The sequence below is a fragment of the Nerophis lumbriciformis genome, linkage group LG20 (genome assembly GCF_033978685.3).
Source record: "Nerophis lumbriciformis linkage group LG20, RoL_Nlum_v2.1, whole genome shotgun sequence".
NCBI lineage: Eukaryota > Metazoa > Chordata > Actinopteri > Syngnathiformes > Syngnathidae > Nerophis > Nerophis lumbriciformis.
In genome coordinates, this window is record NC_084567.2 from 14,117,501 (window position 1) to 14,137,210 (window position 19,710).

Below are 19,710 nucleotides of genomic sequence, written 5' to 3' on the forward strand. Positions count from 1 at the left end.
TCCTCCAATAAACACACAATTTATTCTGTTTTACTAAAGTCATTTACAAAAGATAAACATGCAAGGCTGTATAGGCTACTAGGAGCTAGCAGCTACACAACAGCTAAGCACACAATAGCACACAAGCTAGACATCAGTAATAATCAATGAACAATCAAAGGTGACATTTGTCAAAATAAACAAGTATCAAATAATTATAGTTGTGTATTACTTACTCTAACAAAGTATCCAAGGCATATTAGAAAGTATCCAGTAACAAAGGTGTCCGCATTAGTCAACTAACTGTGTCGTGACCTTAACATGATTTCCCACTAGATGTTATTACACTTGAATAAACCTTTGGTAACATTCCCCTCTACAAATTATTATAAGTATGAATGATTCCTGCTAATATCATATCGATCAATTCTGTTATCAGCCAGTACTCAAAAGCTCCAATATCGTACTGTATTGCGTATGTATGCACAATTATGGCTATTAAGATGTGTTTTATGGTTCTTGTGATTGGCTCATGACAAGTCCAGGTGCACCTGGCCTCTCGGCCTCGGTCAGCTGGGATGGGCTCCGGCCCCCCAGGAGCGAGGACAAGATGGAGGCTCACCCCGGCATGTAGATGGGCTTGTTGTAGTCCCGGTAACCCTGCGGAGCCCCGACTTGATCATTGCGGTCGTTCAGCAGCTTCTCCGGCTCGCCCACCACTTGGCTCACCTATAAAAACAACACATCGATGTCTCTATCGGCCAACGCTCAAGGCTCCCGTATCGGTGTGGTCACGGAAGTGACAAAATGGTATGGTAACTTTTGACCACGACTGCATATATATATATATATTTTTTGTTTAACCTTTGGGGCTCATTTACGGGTCGTAGTCATAAAAATTAAAAAAATTAGTCAAACACATTTATTTTTTCAAGGCTTGAATCTGTTTAGCCTGCAAGGGCCAGTGGTGGGTAATACATTTCAGCAACTTTTTGGATAAATTGTACTTGTCGGAGTAGTTTTAATGCAACACACTTTTCCCTTTTACTTGAGTATTTTTAGAAGAAACGCTACTTTTACTGCGTTACATTGAGTTTCATTCCGATCGTTGCATTACTTATATCACAATTATTTATAATTATCGATGAAGGCTCGCAAAGACGTCCATCCATCCATCCATCTTCTTCCGCTTATCCGAGGTTGGGTCGCGGGGGCAGCAGCCTAAGCAGGGAAGCCCAGACTTCCCTCTCCCCAGCCACTTCGTCCAGCTCCTCCCGGGGGATTCCGAGGCGTTCCCAGGCCAGCCGGGAGACATAGTCTTCCCAACGTGTCCTGGGTGTTCCCCGTGGCCTCCTACCGGTCGGACGTGCTCGAAACACCTCCCTAGAGAGGCGTTCGGGTGGCATCCTGACCAGATACCCGAACCACCTCATCTGGCTCCTCTCGATGTGGAGGAGCAGCGGCTTTACTTTGAGCTCCCCCCGGATGACAGAGCTTCTCACCCTATCTCTAAGGGAGAGCCCCACCACCCGGCGAAGGAAACTCATTTCGGCCGATTGTACCCGTGATCTTGTCCTTTCGGTCATAACCCAAAGCTCATGACCATAGGTGAGCATGGGAACGTAGATCGACCGGTAAATTGAGAGCTTTGCCTTCCGGCTCAGCTCCTCCTTCACCACAACGGATCGATACAGCGTCTGCATTACTGAAGACGCCGCACCGATCCGCCTGTCGATCTCACGATCCACTCTTCCCTCACTGGTGAACAAGACTCCGAGGTACTTGAACTCCTCCACTTGGGGTAAGATCCCCTCCCCAACCCGGAGATGGAACTCCACCCTTTTCCGGGTGAGAACCATGGACTCGGACTTGGAGGTGCTGATTCTCATCCCAGTCGCTTCACACTCGGCTGCGAACCGATCCAGTGAGAGCTGAAGATCCTGGCCAGATGAAGCCATCAGGACCACATCATCTGCAAAAAGCAGAGACCTAATCCTGCAGCCACCAAACCAGATACCCTCAATGCCCTGACTGCGCCTAGAAATTCTGTCCATAAAAGTTATGAACAGAATCGGTGACAAAGGACAGCCTTGGCGGAGTCCAACCCTCACTGGAAACGTGTCCGACTTACTGCCGGCAATGCGGACCAATCTCTGACACTGACAGGGAGCGGACCGCCACAATCAGACAGTCCGTTGCCCCATACTCTCTGAGCACTCCCCATAGGACTTCCCGGGGTACACGGTCGAATGCCTTCTCCAAGTCCACAGAGCACATGTAGACTAGTTGGGCAAACTCCCATGCACCCTCAAGGACCCTGCCGAGAGTATAGAGCTGGTCCACAGTTCCACGACCAGGACGAAAACCACATTATTTCCTCCTGAATCCGAGGTTCAACTATCTGGCGTAGCCTCCTCTCCAGTACACCTGAATGGACCTTACCGGGAAGGCTGAGGAGTGTGATCCCAGATAGTTGGAACACACCCTCCGGTTCCCCTTCTTACAGAGAGGAACCAATCCAGAGGTACCACAATGCGGACCAAGCTCTGACACCGATCATACAGAGAGCGGACCGCCAAAATCAGACAGTCCGTTACCCCATACTCTCTGAGCACTCCCCTCAGGACCTCCCGGGGTACACGGTCGAATGCCTTCTCCAAGTCCACAAAGCACATGTAGACTGGTTGGGCAAACTCCCATGCACCCTCAAGGACCCTGCCGAGAGTATAGAGCTGGTCCACAGTTCCACGACCAGGACGAAAACCACACTATTTCCTCCTGAATCCGAGGTTCGACTATCCGGCGTAGCCTCCTCTCCAGTACACCTGAATGGACCTTACCGGGAAGGCTGAGGAGTGTGATCCCAGATAGTTGGAACACACCCTCCGGTTCCCCTTCGTACAGAGAGGAACCAATCCAGAGGTACCGCCCCCGATGTCCACGCCATGTTGCAGAGTCTTATCAACCAAGACAGCCCTACAGCATCCAGAGCCTTAAGGAACTCCAGGCGGCTCTCATCCACGCCCGGGGCCTTGCCACCGAGGAGCTTTTTAACTACCTCGCCAACCTCAGCCCCAGAAATAGGAGAGCCCACCACAGATTCCCCAGGCACCGATCCACAACATCCGCAGTCGAGGTCAGCAGAACACCATCCCCACCATACACGGTGTTGACATTGCACTGCTTCACCTTCCTGAGGCGGCGGATGATGGTCCAGAATCGATTCGAAGCCGTCTGGAAGTCGTTTTCCATGGCTTCCCCAAACTCCGCCCTCGCAAAGACGTATTATTTTAAGTCAGCGAGCCTGCTTCCGGTAGGCATTGTCACGTGACTCTGTTTGACCAATCCAACGAGTAGTGACGTAGGACTCCATTTCACCAATCAAGCAAGCACAAAGTACAGCTATATGAAGCTGAAATAGGTCGGTATTTGTAAAGTATGATAAAATAGAATCTTACTTGTTTAATAATATCAGAATGTTCCAAAAAGAAGACAATTTAATTACGTGACATGACGCCAGCACATTCCGGCTGTTTGAGACCACTGGTAAGCAGAAACCTCCTAAAACGTTTGGAACAAAAAAACGATCTTTTTGTATGTCTCTGGGGATCTGAATAACCACAAGTGTCATCTAAACACATTAAAACCTTAACAAAAGCATAAAAAAATCAGTGGAAAGTTGCACTTATCTGTTAAATCCGTAGCTTTAAAGTTACTAGCGCTCGCTTAATAGCATGTAGCATTCTCTTCTTCTAACATAGCTAAACACAAGCTTGAAATGACCACACTCGCCCCCTAGTGTACGGGAGGCACACTGCGTATGGCCATCGGTCACTTTAGATCAGTGGTTCTCAAATGGGGGTATGTGTACCCCTGGGGGTACTTGTAGGTATGTCAAGGGGTACGTGAGATTTTTTTTAAATATTCTAAAAATAGCAACAATTCAAAAATTCTTTATAAATATATTTATTGAATAATACTTCAACAAAATAAATGTTTAGAATTAATTTCATGAATCCAGATGGATCTCTATTACAATCCCCAAGAGGGCACTTTAAGTTGATGATTACTTCTATGTGTAGAAATCTTTATTTATAATTGAATCACTTGTTTATTTTTCGACAAGTTTTTAGTTATTTTTATATCTTTTTTTCCAAATAGTTCAAGAAAGACCACTACAAATGAGCAATATTTTGCACTGTTATACAATTTAATACATCAGAAACTATTTTTTTCAACCAAAAATGCTTTGCTCTGATTAGGGGGTACTTGAATTAAAAAAATGTTCACAGGGTCTACATCACTGAAAAAAGGTTGAGAACCACTGCTTTAGATCAGGGATGTCAAACTGGTTTTCATTGAGGGCCACATCACATTTATGGCTGCCATCAGAGGGCTGCTTGTAACAGCGAATAATGTATGAATTTGCCTCTGGATTTCATTATTAATTATATAAATAGTTTTAAGTAGACTGTCAATTTTACAGTAAAAACTTTTACATTTACAAAATTTTACTGTAAAATATAGTGGGTTTCACGGGGGGTTACAGAAAAAGCTGGCAGGTTAGTTGCCAGAATTTTTGTGTTAAACTTACATTGTTTTTTTACAACATGATATTGTTAATGGAAAAACAGTACAAGTTCAATTTTTTTATTCTGGCAACTTACCTGCCAGTTTTTCTACCGTAAAAACAAATGTACCGTCTTTCCATTTACAGTAATACACCGTTAAAAACAAAAATTTTACAGTCAAAAAACAACTTAAAATGTATTGTCATTTTTATTAATTTGATGGGTAGTTTGCTGTAAAGTTGTTTTTAATTTATTTTTATTTAGACAAAAACATGTTTGGAAAGTATGATAATATACTATAATATTTATTGCAATATTAGATGCTATTAAGTTTAAAAGGCATGCAATTTCAAGCAGTACATATATTTTTTCTGTCAAAATTTAAAAAATTTAGTGAGAAAATTTTAAGTACTTTATTGACACATATCATTTCCAGGTGTTTGCGGGCCAGATAAAATGAAGTGGCGGGCCAGATAAAATGAAGTGGCGGGCCAGATCTGGCCCCCAGGCCTTGAGTTTGATACCTGTGCTTTAGATATTAGAGCATGGAAACTACAACTTCACACGGTACACTTAAAGGGGAACATTATCACCAGACCTTGATGTTGCAGAAAAAAGACCATATATTTTTTTAACCGATTTCCGAACTCTAAATGGGTGAATTTTGGCGAATTAAACGCCTTTCTATTATTCGCTCTCGGAGCGATGACGACACAACGTGACGTCACATCGGGAAGTAATCCGCCATTTTCTCACTTTCGTCGGTGTGTTGTCGGAGGGTGTAACAACACGAACAGGGACGGATTCAAGTTGAACCAGTGGCCCAAAGATGCGAAAGTGGCAAGAAATTGGACGAAATTTGTTCAAAATACGAGGGTGTGGGGAAAGCCGACGAAATGGTCAGTCGTTTGTTCCACACACTTTACCGACGAAAGCTATGCTACGACAGAGATGGCAAGAATGTGTGGATATCCTGCGACACTCAAAGCAGATGCATTTCCAACGATAAAGTCAAAGAAATCTGCCGCCAGACCCCCATTGAATCTGCCGGAGTGTGTGAGCAATTCAGGGACAAAGGACCTCGGTAGCACGGCAAGCAATGGCGGCAGTTTGTTCCCGCAGACGAGCGAGCTAAACCCCCTGGATGTCTTGGCTCACACCGTCCCTTATGCCACCGAAGATGATCAAGAGAAGAATATTGACCCTAGCTTCCCTGGCCTGCTGACATCAACTCCAAAACTGGACAGATCAGCTTTCAGGAAAAGAGCGCGGATGAGGGTATGTCTACAGAATATATTAATTGATGAAAATTGGGCTGTCTGCACTCTCAAAGTGCATGTTGTTGCTAAATGTATTTCATATGCTGTAAACCTAGTTCACAGTTGTTAGTTTCCTTTAATGCCAAACAAACACATACCAATCGTTGGTGAGAAGGCGATCGCCGAATTCGTCCTCGCTGGCTGTCGTGTCGTTTTCGTCGGTTTCGCTTGCATACGGTTCAAACCGATATGGCTCAATAGCTTCAGTTTCTTCTTCAATTTCGTTTTCGCTACCTGCCTCCACACTACAACCATCGTTTCAATACATGCGTAATCTGTTGAATCGCTTAAGCCGCTGAAATCCGAGTCTGAATCCGAGCTAATGTCGCTATAGCTTGCTGTTCTCTGCGCCATGTTTGTTTGTGTTGTCATCACTATGTGACGTCACAGGAAAATGGACGAGTGTATATAACGATGGTTAAAATCAGGCACTTTGAAGCTTTTTTTTAGGGATATTGCGTGATGGGTAAAATTTTGAAAAAAACTTTGAAAAATAAAACAAGCCACTGGGAACTGATTTTTAATGGTTTTAACCCTTCTGAAATTGTGATAATGTTCCCCTTTAACAGTACTAAATGCAACCATTAAAATGCACAGCCAAGACATTTTTTTATGGGATTTTTGTTCCACAATTGCAAATCAAATTGGATGTTACAGTGGAACCAGCTGATGATTGTGCCACTTATGTCGACAACATCAAGTCCCGGTCCACAGTGTTCTTCTAATTACTTAATCATCATCATTTCTATGAAAAATGTGTGCGTTTATGTAGCCAGTGTTGTTACCGTCATTATTATCGCCACGACTTACACTGCATTAAATCATGCACACAATAACTTCCTGTTCAGTGTGAAGCCAGCTTCCAAATAAAAGCATGGCATTATTTACCTGGATTCTACCCAAACAAATAAAATGCAGCAGTCTTTTTGGAGCTTGTTAACCACCAAAAGATTTGTGCAAACTCAGTCGTCATCAAGACATACAATGAACTTACTGCAGCAGCTCTGTTAGGAAAGAGTATAATATATAATATGAAACCACAATAAAATTAATGTATGGTTACGTCGACGTCGGTCACGCAGTCCGGGGGCGTCGACATAAACGGGTTCCACTGTCATTTTTTTCCTGTCTTTATATGGTTTGTACTTTATTGGATACTTATGCTGTATGACTCAATTCACACACTTTATCAATAAAACTGTCAGCTATGGTGAAAAACCAAAAACCAAAAAAAAACTACAACTTCACACGTAGCTAAGAAAATAAAAGAAACGGAATTATTTGACAAATCAAACTCAATTTAGTACATAGAAAAGTACTGATGGTACAGCAAAAAAATCCTCAATGATTACTACTAAAAATAATTTTTTTATCATGTGCTGTCATCTGTGTCAGTAGAAATGTTCTCATTTCATATTATAGGAATTCTACTTCCAACTGGAGAAAACGTATTGAAGTAAATTGTAAACTAGTTTTATGTTTTACACACACACACACACACACACACACACACACACACACACACACACACACACACACACACACACACACAGAAACTACAATTGTAGTCCAAGAACCATTAAAAATAACTACTAAATAAATCAGAAGTTACTCACAAGTTACTCAATACTTGAGTAGTTTTTTCACAGAATACTTACTTTTACCAAAGTCAATATTTTGATGACTACTTTTTACTTGTACTTGATTCTAAAGTATTGGTACTCTTACGTATTGACAGTGCATTACCATGCGTTGAAAAACAGTACTACTGTTATTTTTACCACCAAATTCTGGCGACTGAGCTGCCATTTTTTTTAAATGTAAAAATTCACTTTAATTTTTTTTATAGTGTATTACTAATGATCTATTTATCACTGTTACCAATTATCCAACTAAATATTCAGGGATCCAAAAGGTTTTAAAAGTGTGAAAAAAAGGTCATAAATGTTTTACTTTCAACGCTTAAATCTCTGGATCAACTTCAAATCTGTCCATTTACAGTTTTATTGTTTATGTGTTAAGCCCTTTTTGTTATGTTATGGCAAACACACAAAATATGCAACATTTTCCCAAAAATAATTCAAAGTGTAATATTTGATGTGAAGTAATTGGAGTCTTAAATACGTCAATAATTCATAACAACATTGATTTTGATACATTATTATTTTTTGAGCAATGACATTTTTAAAGAGAAAAAAAACATTGCATGGCAGCTTTGGGTTATTAGAGTCAACTTTGCAACTTTTCCTCCTCACATTTCCCCTGTTTGCTCTTTTATTCCACTGTTGATGTTTTTTTGTGTATGAGTACTTTTAGAATGTGTCACTGACCGTCCAAAAGTGTTTGTTGTTGTGTTGGAAATGAAGTGAAAGCACTCAACACGGCAGACATTGTTCCGCCGGTCCGACCGGTTGCTCGACTCCTAGCATGCACCAGCATTACCACGCAAACATCACTTCTCTTATTCTACCACTTCTCTTATTCTACAACACAAACATCACCTCTCTTATTCTACCACTTCTCTTATTCTACCACACAAATATTACTTTTTTAAATTCTATCACTTCTCTTGTTATACCACTTATCTTATTCTACCACTTCTCTTATTCTACCACTTCTCTTATTCTACCACACACACATTACTTTTTTTAATTCTACCACTTCTCTTAATATACCACTTATCTTATTCTGCCACTTCTCTTATTCTACCACACAAATATTACTTTTTTAAATTCTATCACTTCTCTTATTGTACAGCTTATCTTATTCTACCACTTCTCTTATACTACTACACAAACATTACTTTTTTATTCTACTACTTATCTTAATATACCACTTATCTTATTCTACCACTTCCCTTATTCTACCACACAAACATAACTTTTTTAAATTCTACCACTTCACTTATTATACCACACAAACATCACTTCTCTTATTCTACCACTTCTCTTATTCTACCACACAAACATCACTTCTTTTATTCTACCACACAATCATTACTTTTTTTATTCTACCACTTCTCTTATTATACCGCTTGTCTTATTCTACCACATCTCTTATTCTACCACACAAACATAACTTTTTTTAATTCTACCACTTCTCTTAATATACCACTTATTCTACCACTTCTCTTATTCTACCACACAAACATAACCTTTTTTAATTCTACCACTTCTCTTAATATACCACTTATCTTATTCTACCACACAAACGTCACTTATCTTATTCTACCACGCAAACGTCACTTATCTTATTCTACCACGCAAACGTCACTTCTCTTATTCTACCACACAAACATCACTTTTCTTATTCTACCACTTCTCTTATTCTACCACACAAACATTACCTCTCTTATTCTACCACTTCTCTTATTCTACCACACAAACATTACTTTTTTTATTCTACCACTTCTCTTATTATACCGCTTATCTTATTCTACCACTTCTCTTATTCTACCACTTCTCTTATTCTACCACACAAACATTACTTTTTTTATTCAACCACTTCTCTTAATATAACACTTATCTTATTCTACCACTTCTCTTATTCTACCACACAAACATAACTTTTTTTAAATTCTACCACTTCACTTATCCTACCACACAAACATCACCTCTCTTATTCTACCACACAAACATCACTTCTTTTATTCTACCACAAAAACATTACTTTTTTTATTCTACCACTTCTTTTATTATACTGCTTGTCTTATTCTACCACTTCTCTTATTCTACCACACAAACACAACGTTTTTTAATTCTACCACTTCTCTTAATATACCACTTATCTTATTGTACCACTTCTCTTATTCTACCACACAAACGCCACTTATCTTATTCTACCACGCAAACGTCACTTCTCTTGTTCTACCACGCAAACGTCACTTCTCTTATTCTACCACGCAAACATAACTTTTTTTAATTCTACCACTTCTCTTAATATACCACTTATCTTATTCTACCACTTCTCTTATTCTACCACGCAAACGTCACTTCTCTTATTCTACCACGCAAACGTCACTTCTCTTATTCTACCACACAAACGTCACTTATCTTATTCTACCACTTCTCTTATTCTACCACGCAAACTTCACTTGTATTATTCTACCACACAAACATCACTTCTCTTATTCCACCACGCAAACGTCACTTTTCTTCTCTCCACCTGCATCCGTCAACACATCTGACCTCTGATTGGTCAGCTGCTGTCAATCATTGTCAAATTAGCGCCAATCAGTGAGGTTGTGGGCGGTCTGAAGGTGAACAGACTTTTCCGCTTGTTTGACTTGCCTCCATTGAATATAATTCAATCAATCAATCAATCTTTATTTATATAGCCCTAAATCACAAGTGTCTCAAAGGGCTGCACAAGCCACAACGACATCCTCGGTACAAAGCCCACATACGGGCAAGGAAAAACTCACCCCAGTGGGACGTCGATGTGAATGACTATGAGAAACCTTGGAGAGGACCGCATATGTGGGTAACCCCCCCCCTCTAGGGGAGACCGAAAGCAATGGATGTCGAGTGGGTCTGACATAATATTGTGAGAGTCCAGTCCATAGTGGATCCAACATAATAGTAATTGGGTGTGTGAAAGGGCTATTCAAATACTTCATATCGATTCATCACATCTTGTCTGTAGTTAACTTGTTATTAATCGCAGATTGATGGACGTTTTTTACCTTTAGATCGCAGTTTTAATGACGGTAACATAATTGCGGGGGCGTTTGCGTCCTCCTCCGTCTTCAAAACAAGGACACGTGACGCTCGTACTCCACAATATTGCTGGCTGTCACAATTAGGGGTGTGAACGCGTTTCTGTGGCATGTAGTTAATAGTAACATTCTTTTTGGATGCTGAAAAAATGCAAAGCTTTTGATAAAAAAAAACAACAGAGGACACATGTCCTTCCTGTCCGCCCACAAAAGACGTCCCTGCCTTCAAGGCCGTGGCTGCACCCACAAATGCTGTCCATCAAAGTAATGAAGACAAAGCTGCCCAACCTGTCAGCATGAAAGGTTTTTTAATAGCGCGCAAGAATGCACTCCAGCGAGAGGTTAGCTGTGGATTAATCACCATTGAATATCATTCCTTTTCAAATAGCGCTGTCAAACAATCAGAATAATCACATTTTTGCTATGATTAATCTAGATTTAATGTCATTCATTTGTAATTAGTGCTATCAAACATTTTTTATGTAGATTAATCGCAGGGTTGCTGTGGACTAATGATTAAATAGCATTCATTTTAAATTAGTACTGTCAAATATTACCTTTTTAATTAGATTAATCACAGGGTATCTGGGAATTAATCATGATTAAATATCATTTATCTTTAATTAGACCTGATTGATTAATCCCAATTAAATATATATTTTTTTATTGACTGTCAAACATGACCTTCTTATTAATCACATGGTTGCTGTGGTTTAATCATGATGATCACTATGATCAAATAGTCATTTTTATTTAGTTTTGTCAAACATTAACTTTTCAATCCGATTAATCACAGGGTTGCTGTAGATTAATCAGAATTAAATATTCGTTTTAATTAGCTATGCCAAAAATGACCGTCCTAATAAGATTAATCATTGGGTTTCTGTGGATTAATCACAATGGAGTATGGCAGGAAGTACAGGAAGCGGCGAGGGGACTCACCCACTCTCCGACGCTGTGATGAAGACCGTCGTTGACCACCTTGACTTCTTCCCACAGGATGCGGTCTCGGCCCCAGCGCCTGATGCTGGAGCGAGTCTTCACGGCGAACACCAGAAGAATGATCAGCGCCACAAACACCAGGAAGCCGAGGACGATGGCGATGGCCTGCACCAGACCAAGACCAGTTGTCAACAAAATGGAAGCATTCGGCGGGCGAGGCCTCAACGCAATGTAGCGTCCTCGTTGGCGGCTAGTGCCAGTCACTAGTCCTCACCTCCCAAGTAAGTAGCGTTATCACTGGAGGATGAGCACAAGCTAAACACGCTACACGGCTACAAGAAGCTATGCTAACTGCTGAGCTCTGTAACGTAAACAGAAGTATCGATGGTAATGATACCAAGTGCGGTATCATGTCCATACGCAGTGAATAGATCAGGATTTTTTTACTATCACAAAATCGTTTTTTGTAGTTTTTATTATTGTTTAGGACATAGGAGGAATTTAAGGGCAAAACCCAAAGGATTTAAATCTGAGACAATTGTAGTTTTTGCTTATTTTTGTTGTCGCAATACGGTAAATTTAAGGATTGTTGTGTTTTCTGATCGTTTGTGTGGGCACCAAAGTGTGTGCACATTACGCCCGTAATATCTCACCACCTGAGGTTCCACCACGCAGTAGTGGCAGAGGTACTGGTTGAGGAAGATACCCTGAGCCTGAGCCTGGTTCTGGTACTGAGCGCACACCTGGCGGATCTGGTTGTAGTAAATTTACTATCACCAAATCGTTTTTTGTAGTTTTTATTATTGTTTAGGAAATAAGTCCTTGGACATAGGAGGAATTTAAGGGCAAAACCCAAAGGATTAAAATCTGAGACAATTGTAGTTTTTGCGTATTTTTGTTGTCGCAATACGGTAAATTTAAGGATTGTTGTGTTTTCTGATCGTTTGTGTGGGCACCAAAGTGTGTGTGTTGACATTACGCCCATAATATCTCACCTCCTGAGGTTCCACCACGCAGTAGTGGCAGAGGTACTGGTTGAGGAAGATACCCTGAGCCTGAGCCTGGTTCTGGCACTGAGCGCACACCTGGCGGATCTGGTTGTAGTAAATTTACTATCACAAAATCGTTTTTTTTAGTTTTTATTATTGTTTAGGAAATAAGTCCTTGGACATAGGAGGAATTTAAGGGCAAAACCCAAAGGATTAAAATCTGAGACAATTGTAGTTTTTGCGTATTTTTGTTGTCGCAATACGGTAAATTTAAGGATTGTTGTGTTTTCTGATCGTTTGTGTGGGCACCAAAGTGTGTGTGTTGACATTACGCCCGTAATATCTCACCTCCTGAGGTTCCACCACGCAGTAGTGGCAGAGGTACTGGTTGAGGAAGATACCCTGAGCCTGAGCCTGGTTCTGGCACTGAGCGCACACCTGGCGGATCTGGTTGTAGTAAATTTACTATCACAAAATCGTTTTTTGTAGTTTTTATTATTGTTTAGTAAATACGTCCTTGGACATAGGAAGAATTTAAGGGCAAAACCCAAAGGATTAAAATCTGAGACAATTGTAGTTTTTGCGTATTTTTGTTGTCGCAATACGGTAAATTTAAGGATTGTTGTGTTTTCTGATCGTTTGTGTGGGCACCAAAGTGTGTGTGTTGACATTACGCCCATAATATCTCACCTCCTGAGGTTCCACCACGCAGTAGTGGCAGAGGTACTGGTTGAGGAAGATACCCTGAGCCTGAGCCTGGTTCTGGCACTGAGCGCACACCTGGCGGATCTGGTTGTAGTAAATTTACTATCACAAAATCGTTTTTTGTCGTTTTTATTATTGTTTAGGAAATAAGTCCTTGGACATAGGAGGAATTTAAGGGCAAAACCCAAAGGATTAAAATCTGAGACAATTGTAGTTTTTGCGTATTTTTGTTGTCGCAATACGGTAAATTTAAGGATTGTTGTGTTTTCTGATCGTTTGTGTGGGCACCAAAGTGTGTGTGTTGACATTACGCCCGTAATATTTCACCTCCTGAGGTTCCACCACGCAGTAGTGGTAGAGGTACTGGTTGAGGAAGATACCCTGAAACTGAGGCTGGTTCTGGTACTGAGCGCACACCTGGCGGATCTGGTTGTAGTAAATTTACTATCACAAAATCGTTTTTTGTAGTTTTTATTATTGTTTAGGAAATAAGTCCTTGGACATAGGAGGAATTTAAGGGCAAAACCCAAAGGATTAAAATCTGAGACAATTGTAGTTTTTGCTTATTTTTGTTGACGCAATACGGTAAATTTAAGGATTGTTGTGTTTTCTGATCGTTTGTGTGGGCACCAAAGTGTGTTGACATTACGCCCGTAATATCTCACCTCCTGAGGTTCCACCACGCAGTAGTGGTAGAGGTACTGGTTGAGGAAGATACTCTGAGCCTGAGCCTGGTTCTGAGCACACACCTGGTGGATCTGGTTGTAGTAAATTTACTATAAAAAATAGTTTTTTGTAGTTTTTTATTATTGTTTAGTAAATAAGTCCTTGGACATAGGAGGAATTTAAGGGCAAAACCCAAAGGATTAAAATCTGAGACAATTGTAGTTTTTGCGTATTTTTGTTGTCGCAATATAGTAAATTTAAGGATTGTTGTGTTTTCTGATCATTTGTGTGGGCACCAAAGTGTGTGTGTTGACATTACGCCTGTAATATCTCACCTCCTGAGGTTCCACCACGCAGTAGTGGTAGAGGTACTGGTTGAGGAAGATACCCTGAGCCTGAGCCTGGTTCTGGTACTGAGCGCACACCTGGCGGATCTGGTTGTAGTAAATGGATCCTGAGGTCTGAGCTGTCGGGTTGACCGCCACCAAGTACACGATGGTGGCGATGAGCATCAGAAAGGCCAAGATGGCGGAGATGATGATCGCCGCCAGGTAGAATTTGGACGAGGTAGCGGCCTTTTGCCTGGACACGACCAGCACGAAAATGACCAGCACGGCGATGAAGGTGATGGCGGAAATGGCGATGATGAAGCCTTTGCCTGATTTCGGATCCATCTGCACTCCTCCGCCGCCGAAATTGTTGAGGGAACTGCCGGAGCCTCCTCCAAAGCCGCCGCCGAAACCGCCGCCGATGGAGCCGCCAAACTGCCCGCCGCCAAACTGCCCGCCGCCAAACTGTCCGCCGCCGAAGCCCGGAACCAGGCCGCCGCCGCCGAGACCCAAGTTGTTCATGTCGTAGTCCCAGGCCAGTGTGGACGCCACGCAGGCGAAGACCGCCACGCACATGATGATGATGATGATGCACATTATCTTCATCACGCCAGGTGGCGAAGTCCAGCGGTAGAAGTGAAGCATCTTGTCTCCGGGATGGTAGGAGTAGACGGGATGGGACGTCCGCTCGCCATGTCGGTGTCGACTGCAAGCACCCAACACAATTAGACACTTTGAATCAGATTAATCACTTCTCTGTCATAATTAATCTGAATAAATAGTCATTTTTAACTAGTGCTGTCAGACACTTTTAATCAGATTAATCACTTCTCTGTTGTGATTAATCTGATTAAATATTAATTTTTAAGTAGTGCTGTCAGACACTTTTAATCAGATTAAACACTTCTCTGTCGTGATTAATCTGATTAAATAGTCATTTTTAACTAGTGCTCTCAAACACTTTTAATCAGATTAATCGTTTTTCTGTTGTGATTAATCTGATTAAATATTAATTTTTAACTAGTGCTGTCAGACACTTTTAATCAGATTAATCACTTCTCTGTCGTAATTAATCTGATTAAATATTCATTTTTAATTAGGGCTGTCAAACACTTTTAATCAGATTATTCACATCTCTGCTGAGATTAAGATGATAAAATATTCATTTTTAATTAGTGCTGTCGAACACTTTTAATCAGATTAATCACTTCTCTGCCGTGATTAATGTGATTAAATATAATTCATTTTTAATTACTGCTGTCAAACACTTTCAATCAGACTAATCAATTTTCTGTCGTTATTAATATCATTAAATATTATTATTTTTTGATTAGTGCTGTCAAACACTTTCAATTAGATTAATCACTTTTCTGCCGTGATTAATGTGATTAAATATTATTATTTTTTGATTAGTGCTCTCAAACCCATTTAATCAGATTAATCACTTCTCTGCTGTGATTTCTGATTAAATATAATTCATTTTTATTTAGTGCTGTCAAACAATTTTAATCAGATTAATCACATATTTGTTGTGATGTATCTGATTAAATATTATAACATTTTAATTAGTGCTATCAAACACTAAGCATCTTTCATTTTTAATTAGTACTGTCAAACACTATTAATCAGATTAATCACTTCTCTGTCGTGATTAATCTCATTAAATATTAATTTTTTAATTAGGGCTGTCAAACACTTTTAATTATTCACATCTCTGCTGTGAGTATTCACGATTAAATATCATTCATGTTTAATTAGTGCTGTCAAACACTTTTAATCAGATTAATCACATATTTGCTGATATTAAGATGATTAAATATTATTTTTTAATTAGTGCTGTCAAACACTTTTAATCAGATTAATCACAAATTGCTGTGATTTATCAGATTAAATATCAACTGTTGTCGAACACTTTTAATCAGATTAATCACTTCTCTGCCGTGATTAATGTGATTAAATATAAGTAATTTTTAATTACTGCTGTCAAACACTTTCAATCAGACTAATCACTTTTCTGCTGTTATTAATATGATTGAATATTATTCTTTTTTGATTAGTGCTGTCAAACCCTTTTAATCAGATTAATCACTTCTCTGCTGTGATTTCTGATTAAATATAATTCATTTTTATTTAGTGCTTTCAAACACTTTTAATCAGATTAATCACATATTTGCTGTGATTTATCAGATTAAATATCAACTGCTGTCGAACACTTTTAATCAGATTAATCACTTCTCTGCCGTGATTAATGTGATTAAATATAATTCATTTTTAATTACTGCTTTCAAACACTTTCAATCAGATTAATCATTTTTCTGCCGTTATTAATATCATTAAATATTACTCTTTTTGTATTAGTGCTGTCAAACGTTTTCAATTAGATTAATCACTTTTCTGCCGTGATTAATCTGATTAAATATTAATAATTTTTAATTAGTGCTTTCAAACCCTTTTAATCAGATTAATCACTTCTCTGCTATGATTTCTGATTAAATAGAATTAATTTTTATTTAGTGCTGTCAAACACTTTTAATCAGATTAATCACAAATTTGTTGTGATGTATCTGATTAAATATATACAATTTTAATTAGTGCTACCAAACACTAAGTATCTTTCATTTTTAATTAGTGCTGTCAAACACTATTAATCAGATTATTCACTTCTCTGTCGTGATTAATCTCATTAAATATTCATTTTTTTAATTAGGGCTGTCAAACACTTTTAATTATTCACATCTCTGCTGTGAGTAATCACGATTAAATATCATTCATGTTTAATTAGTGTTGTCAAACACTTTTAATCAGATTAATCACATATTTGCTGAGATTAAGATGATTAAATATTTATTTTTAATTAGTGCTGTCAAACACTTTGAATCAGATTAATCACATATTTGCTGTGATTTATCAGATTAAATATCAACTGCTGTCGAACACTTTTAATCAGATTAATCACTTCTCTGCCGTGATTAATGTGATTAAATATAATTGATTTTTTATTACTGCTGTCAAACACTTTCAATCAGATTAATCATTTTTCTGCCGTTATTAATATGATTAAATATTATTCTTTTTGTATTAGTGCTGTCAAACGTTTTCAATTAGATTAATCACTTTTCTGCCGTGATTAATCTGATTAAATATTAATAATTTTTAATTAGTGCTTTCAAACCCTTTTAATCAGATTAATCAAGTGATTAATCAGAAATCATAGCAGAGAAGTCTCTGCTATGATTTCTGATTAAATATAATTAATTTGTATTTAGTGCTGTCAAACACTTTTAGTCAGATTAATCACATATTTGTTGTGATGTATCTGATTAAATATTATTCCATTTTAATCAGTGCTATCAAACACTAAGTATCTTTCATTTTAAATTAGTGCTGTCAAACACTTGTAATCAGATGAATCACATTTTGCTGTGAATAATCACAATTAAATATCATTAATTTCAAACTTAAAAAGATGAATCACATAATCAGTGCTGTCAAGCATTTTTAATTAGATTAATCACGATGAATTATAATTAATTTTTAATTAGCACTGTCAAACATTAACTTTTTAACTAGATTAATTACATGGTATCTGGGAATTAATCGCGCTTATTATTATTAAATGTCAGTCATTTTAATTATTCCTGTCAAAACATTACCATTTTTAATCAAATTAATCACAGGGTTGATTAATCATTATTGAATAATCATTTTTAATTGATGCTGTATAACATATTGAAATAGATTAATCACAGGGTTGCTTTGGATTAATCCAGAATAAATATACATTTTTAATCAGTGCTGTCAAATATTACAATTTCTGATAAAAAATTGTTGTGGATTAATTACTGTCAATTATTAAACATTTTAATCAGGGTTGTCCAATAATTACCATTTTTAATCAGATTATTGACATGTGTCTGTAGATTAATCGTGATTGAATATCATTCATTTTTAATTAGTGCTGTCAAACATGACCATTTTTAATCAGATGAATTACAGGGTTGTTGTGGATTAATCACAATTATATGTCAGTCACATTTATTTAGTGATGTCAAAACATTTTTATTCAGATTAATCACAAAATTGTTGTGGATTAATCGCCATTAAATTATTTTTTTAATTAGCACTATCCAACAAATACCTTTGTTAATCAGATTTAAAAATGGTTGCTGATGATTAATCCTGATTAAATATCATTCATTTGAAAGGAGCTAAAAAGTGCACATGATATGAAATATGAGGAAGAAGAAGAAAATATTTCCACTTACTGTTTGTGGCCGTTTGGCTGATAGGGTGGAAGACTGCTTCTGTCAGCTGGCATTGTGACCTTGTAGTATTTCTCTGCAAAAACATAGTACTTCCATAAGTATTCATCAAATATATACAGTTATTACTCTGCAACAACATAATACTTCCACAAGTATTCCTCAAATACATACAGTTATTACTCTGCAACAACATAATACTTCCACAAGTATTCATCAAATATATACAGTTATTACTCTGCAACAACATAATACTTCCACAAGTATTCCTCAAATACATACAGTTATTACTCTGCAACAACATAATACTTCCACAAGTATTAATCAAATACATACAGTTATTACTCTGTAACAACTTTACTTCCATAAGTATTGATCAAATACATAAAGTAATTACTCTGCAACAACATAGTACTTCCACAAGTATTCATCAAATACATACAGTTATTAACTCTGCAACAACATAGTACTTCCACAAGTGTTCATCAAATACATACAGTTATTACTGTGCAACAACATACCAGTAATACTTCCATAAGTATTCATCAAATACATACAGTTATTACTCTGCAACAACATAATACTTCCATAAGTATTCATCAAATACATACAGTTATTACTCTGCAATAACATAATACTTCCACAAGTATTCATCAATTACATACAGTTATTACTCTTCAACAACATAATACTTCCATAAGTATTCATCAAATACATACAGTTATTACTCTGCAACAACATAATACTTCCATAAGTATTCATCAAATACATAAAGTTATTACTCTGCAACAACATAATACTTCCATAAGTATTCATCAAATATATACAGTTATTACTCTGCAACAACATAGTACTTCCACAAGTATTCCTCCAATACACAGTTATTACTCTGTAACAACTTCACTTCCATAAGTATTGATAAAATACATAAAGTAATTACTCTGCAACAACATAGTACTTGCACAAGTATTCATCAAATACATACATTTATTACTCTGCAACAACATAATACTTCCCTAAGTATTAATTGAATACATACAGTTATTACTCTGTAACAACATAATACTTCTATAAGTATTTATCAAATACCTAAAGTTATTACTCTGTAACAACAATACTTCCATAAGTATTGATGAAATACATAAAGTAATTACTCTGCAGCAATTTAGTACTTCCATAAGTATTCATCAAATACATACAGTTATTACTCTGCAACACATAATACTCCCAC

The 19,710-nt window shown here is 37.9% G+C and overlaps 1 protein-coding gene across 1 annotated transcript in view; it reads right to left on the reverse strand.

Moving 5' to 3' along the window:
• oclnb (occludin b) overlaps window positions 1–19,710 on the reverse strand; it is a 37,562-nt gene that overhangs the window by 5,183 nt on the left and 12,669 nt on the right. The window contains exons 2-5 of the mRNA XM_061980491.1: window positions 18,483–18,555; window positions 14,224–14,923; window positions 11,529–11,693; window positions 602–708 (exon numbers count right to left, since the gene is read on the reverse strand). Of these exons, the coding sequence (XP_061836475.1) occupies window positions 602–708; window positions 11,529–11,693; window positions 14,224–14,923; window positions 18,483–18,535 (1,025 nt within the window). The 5' untranslated portion in view covers window positions 18,536–18,555. The remainder of the gene's footprint in view (window positions 1–601; window positions 709–11,528; window positions 11,694–14,223; window positions 14,924–18,482; window positions 18,556–19,710) is intronic.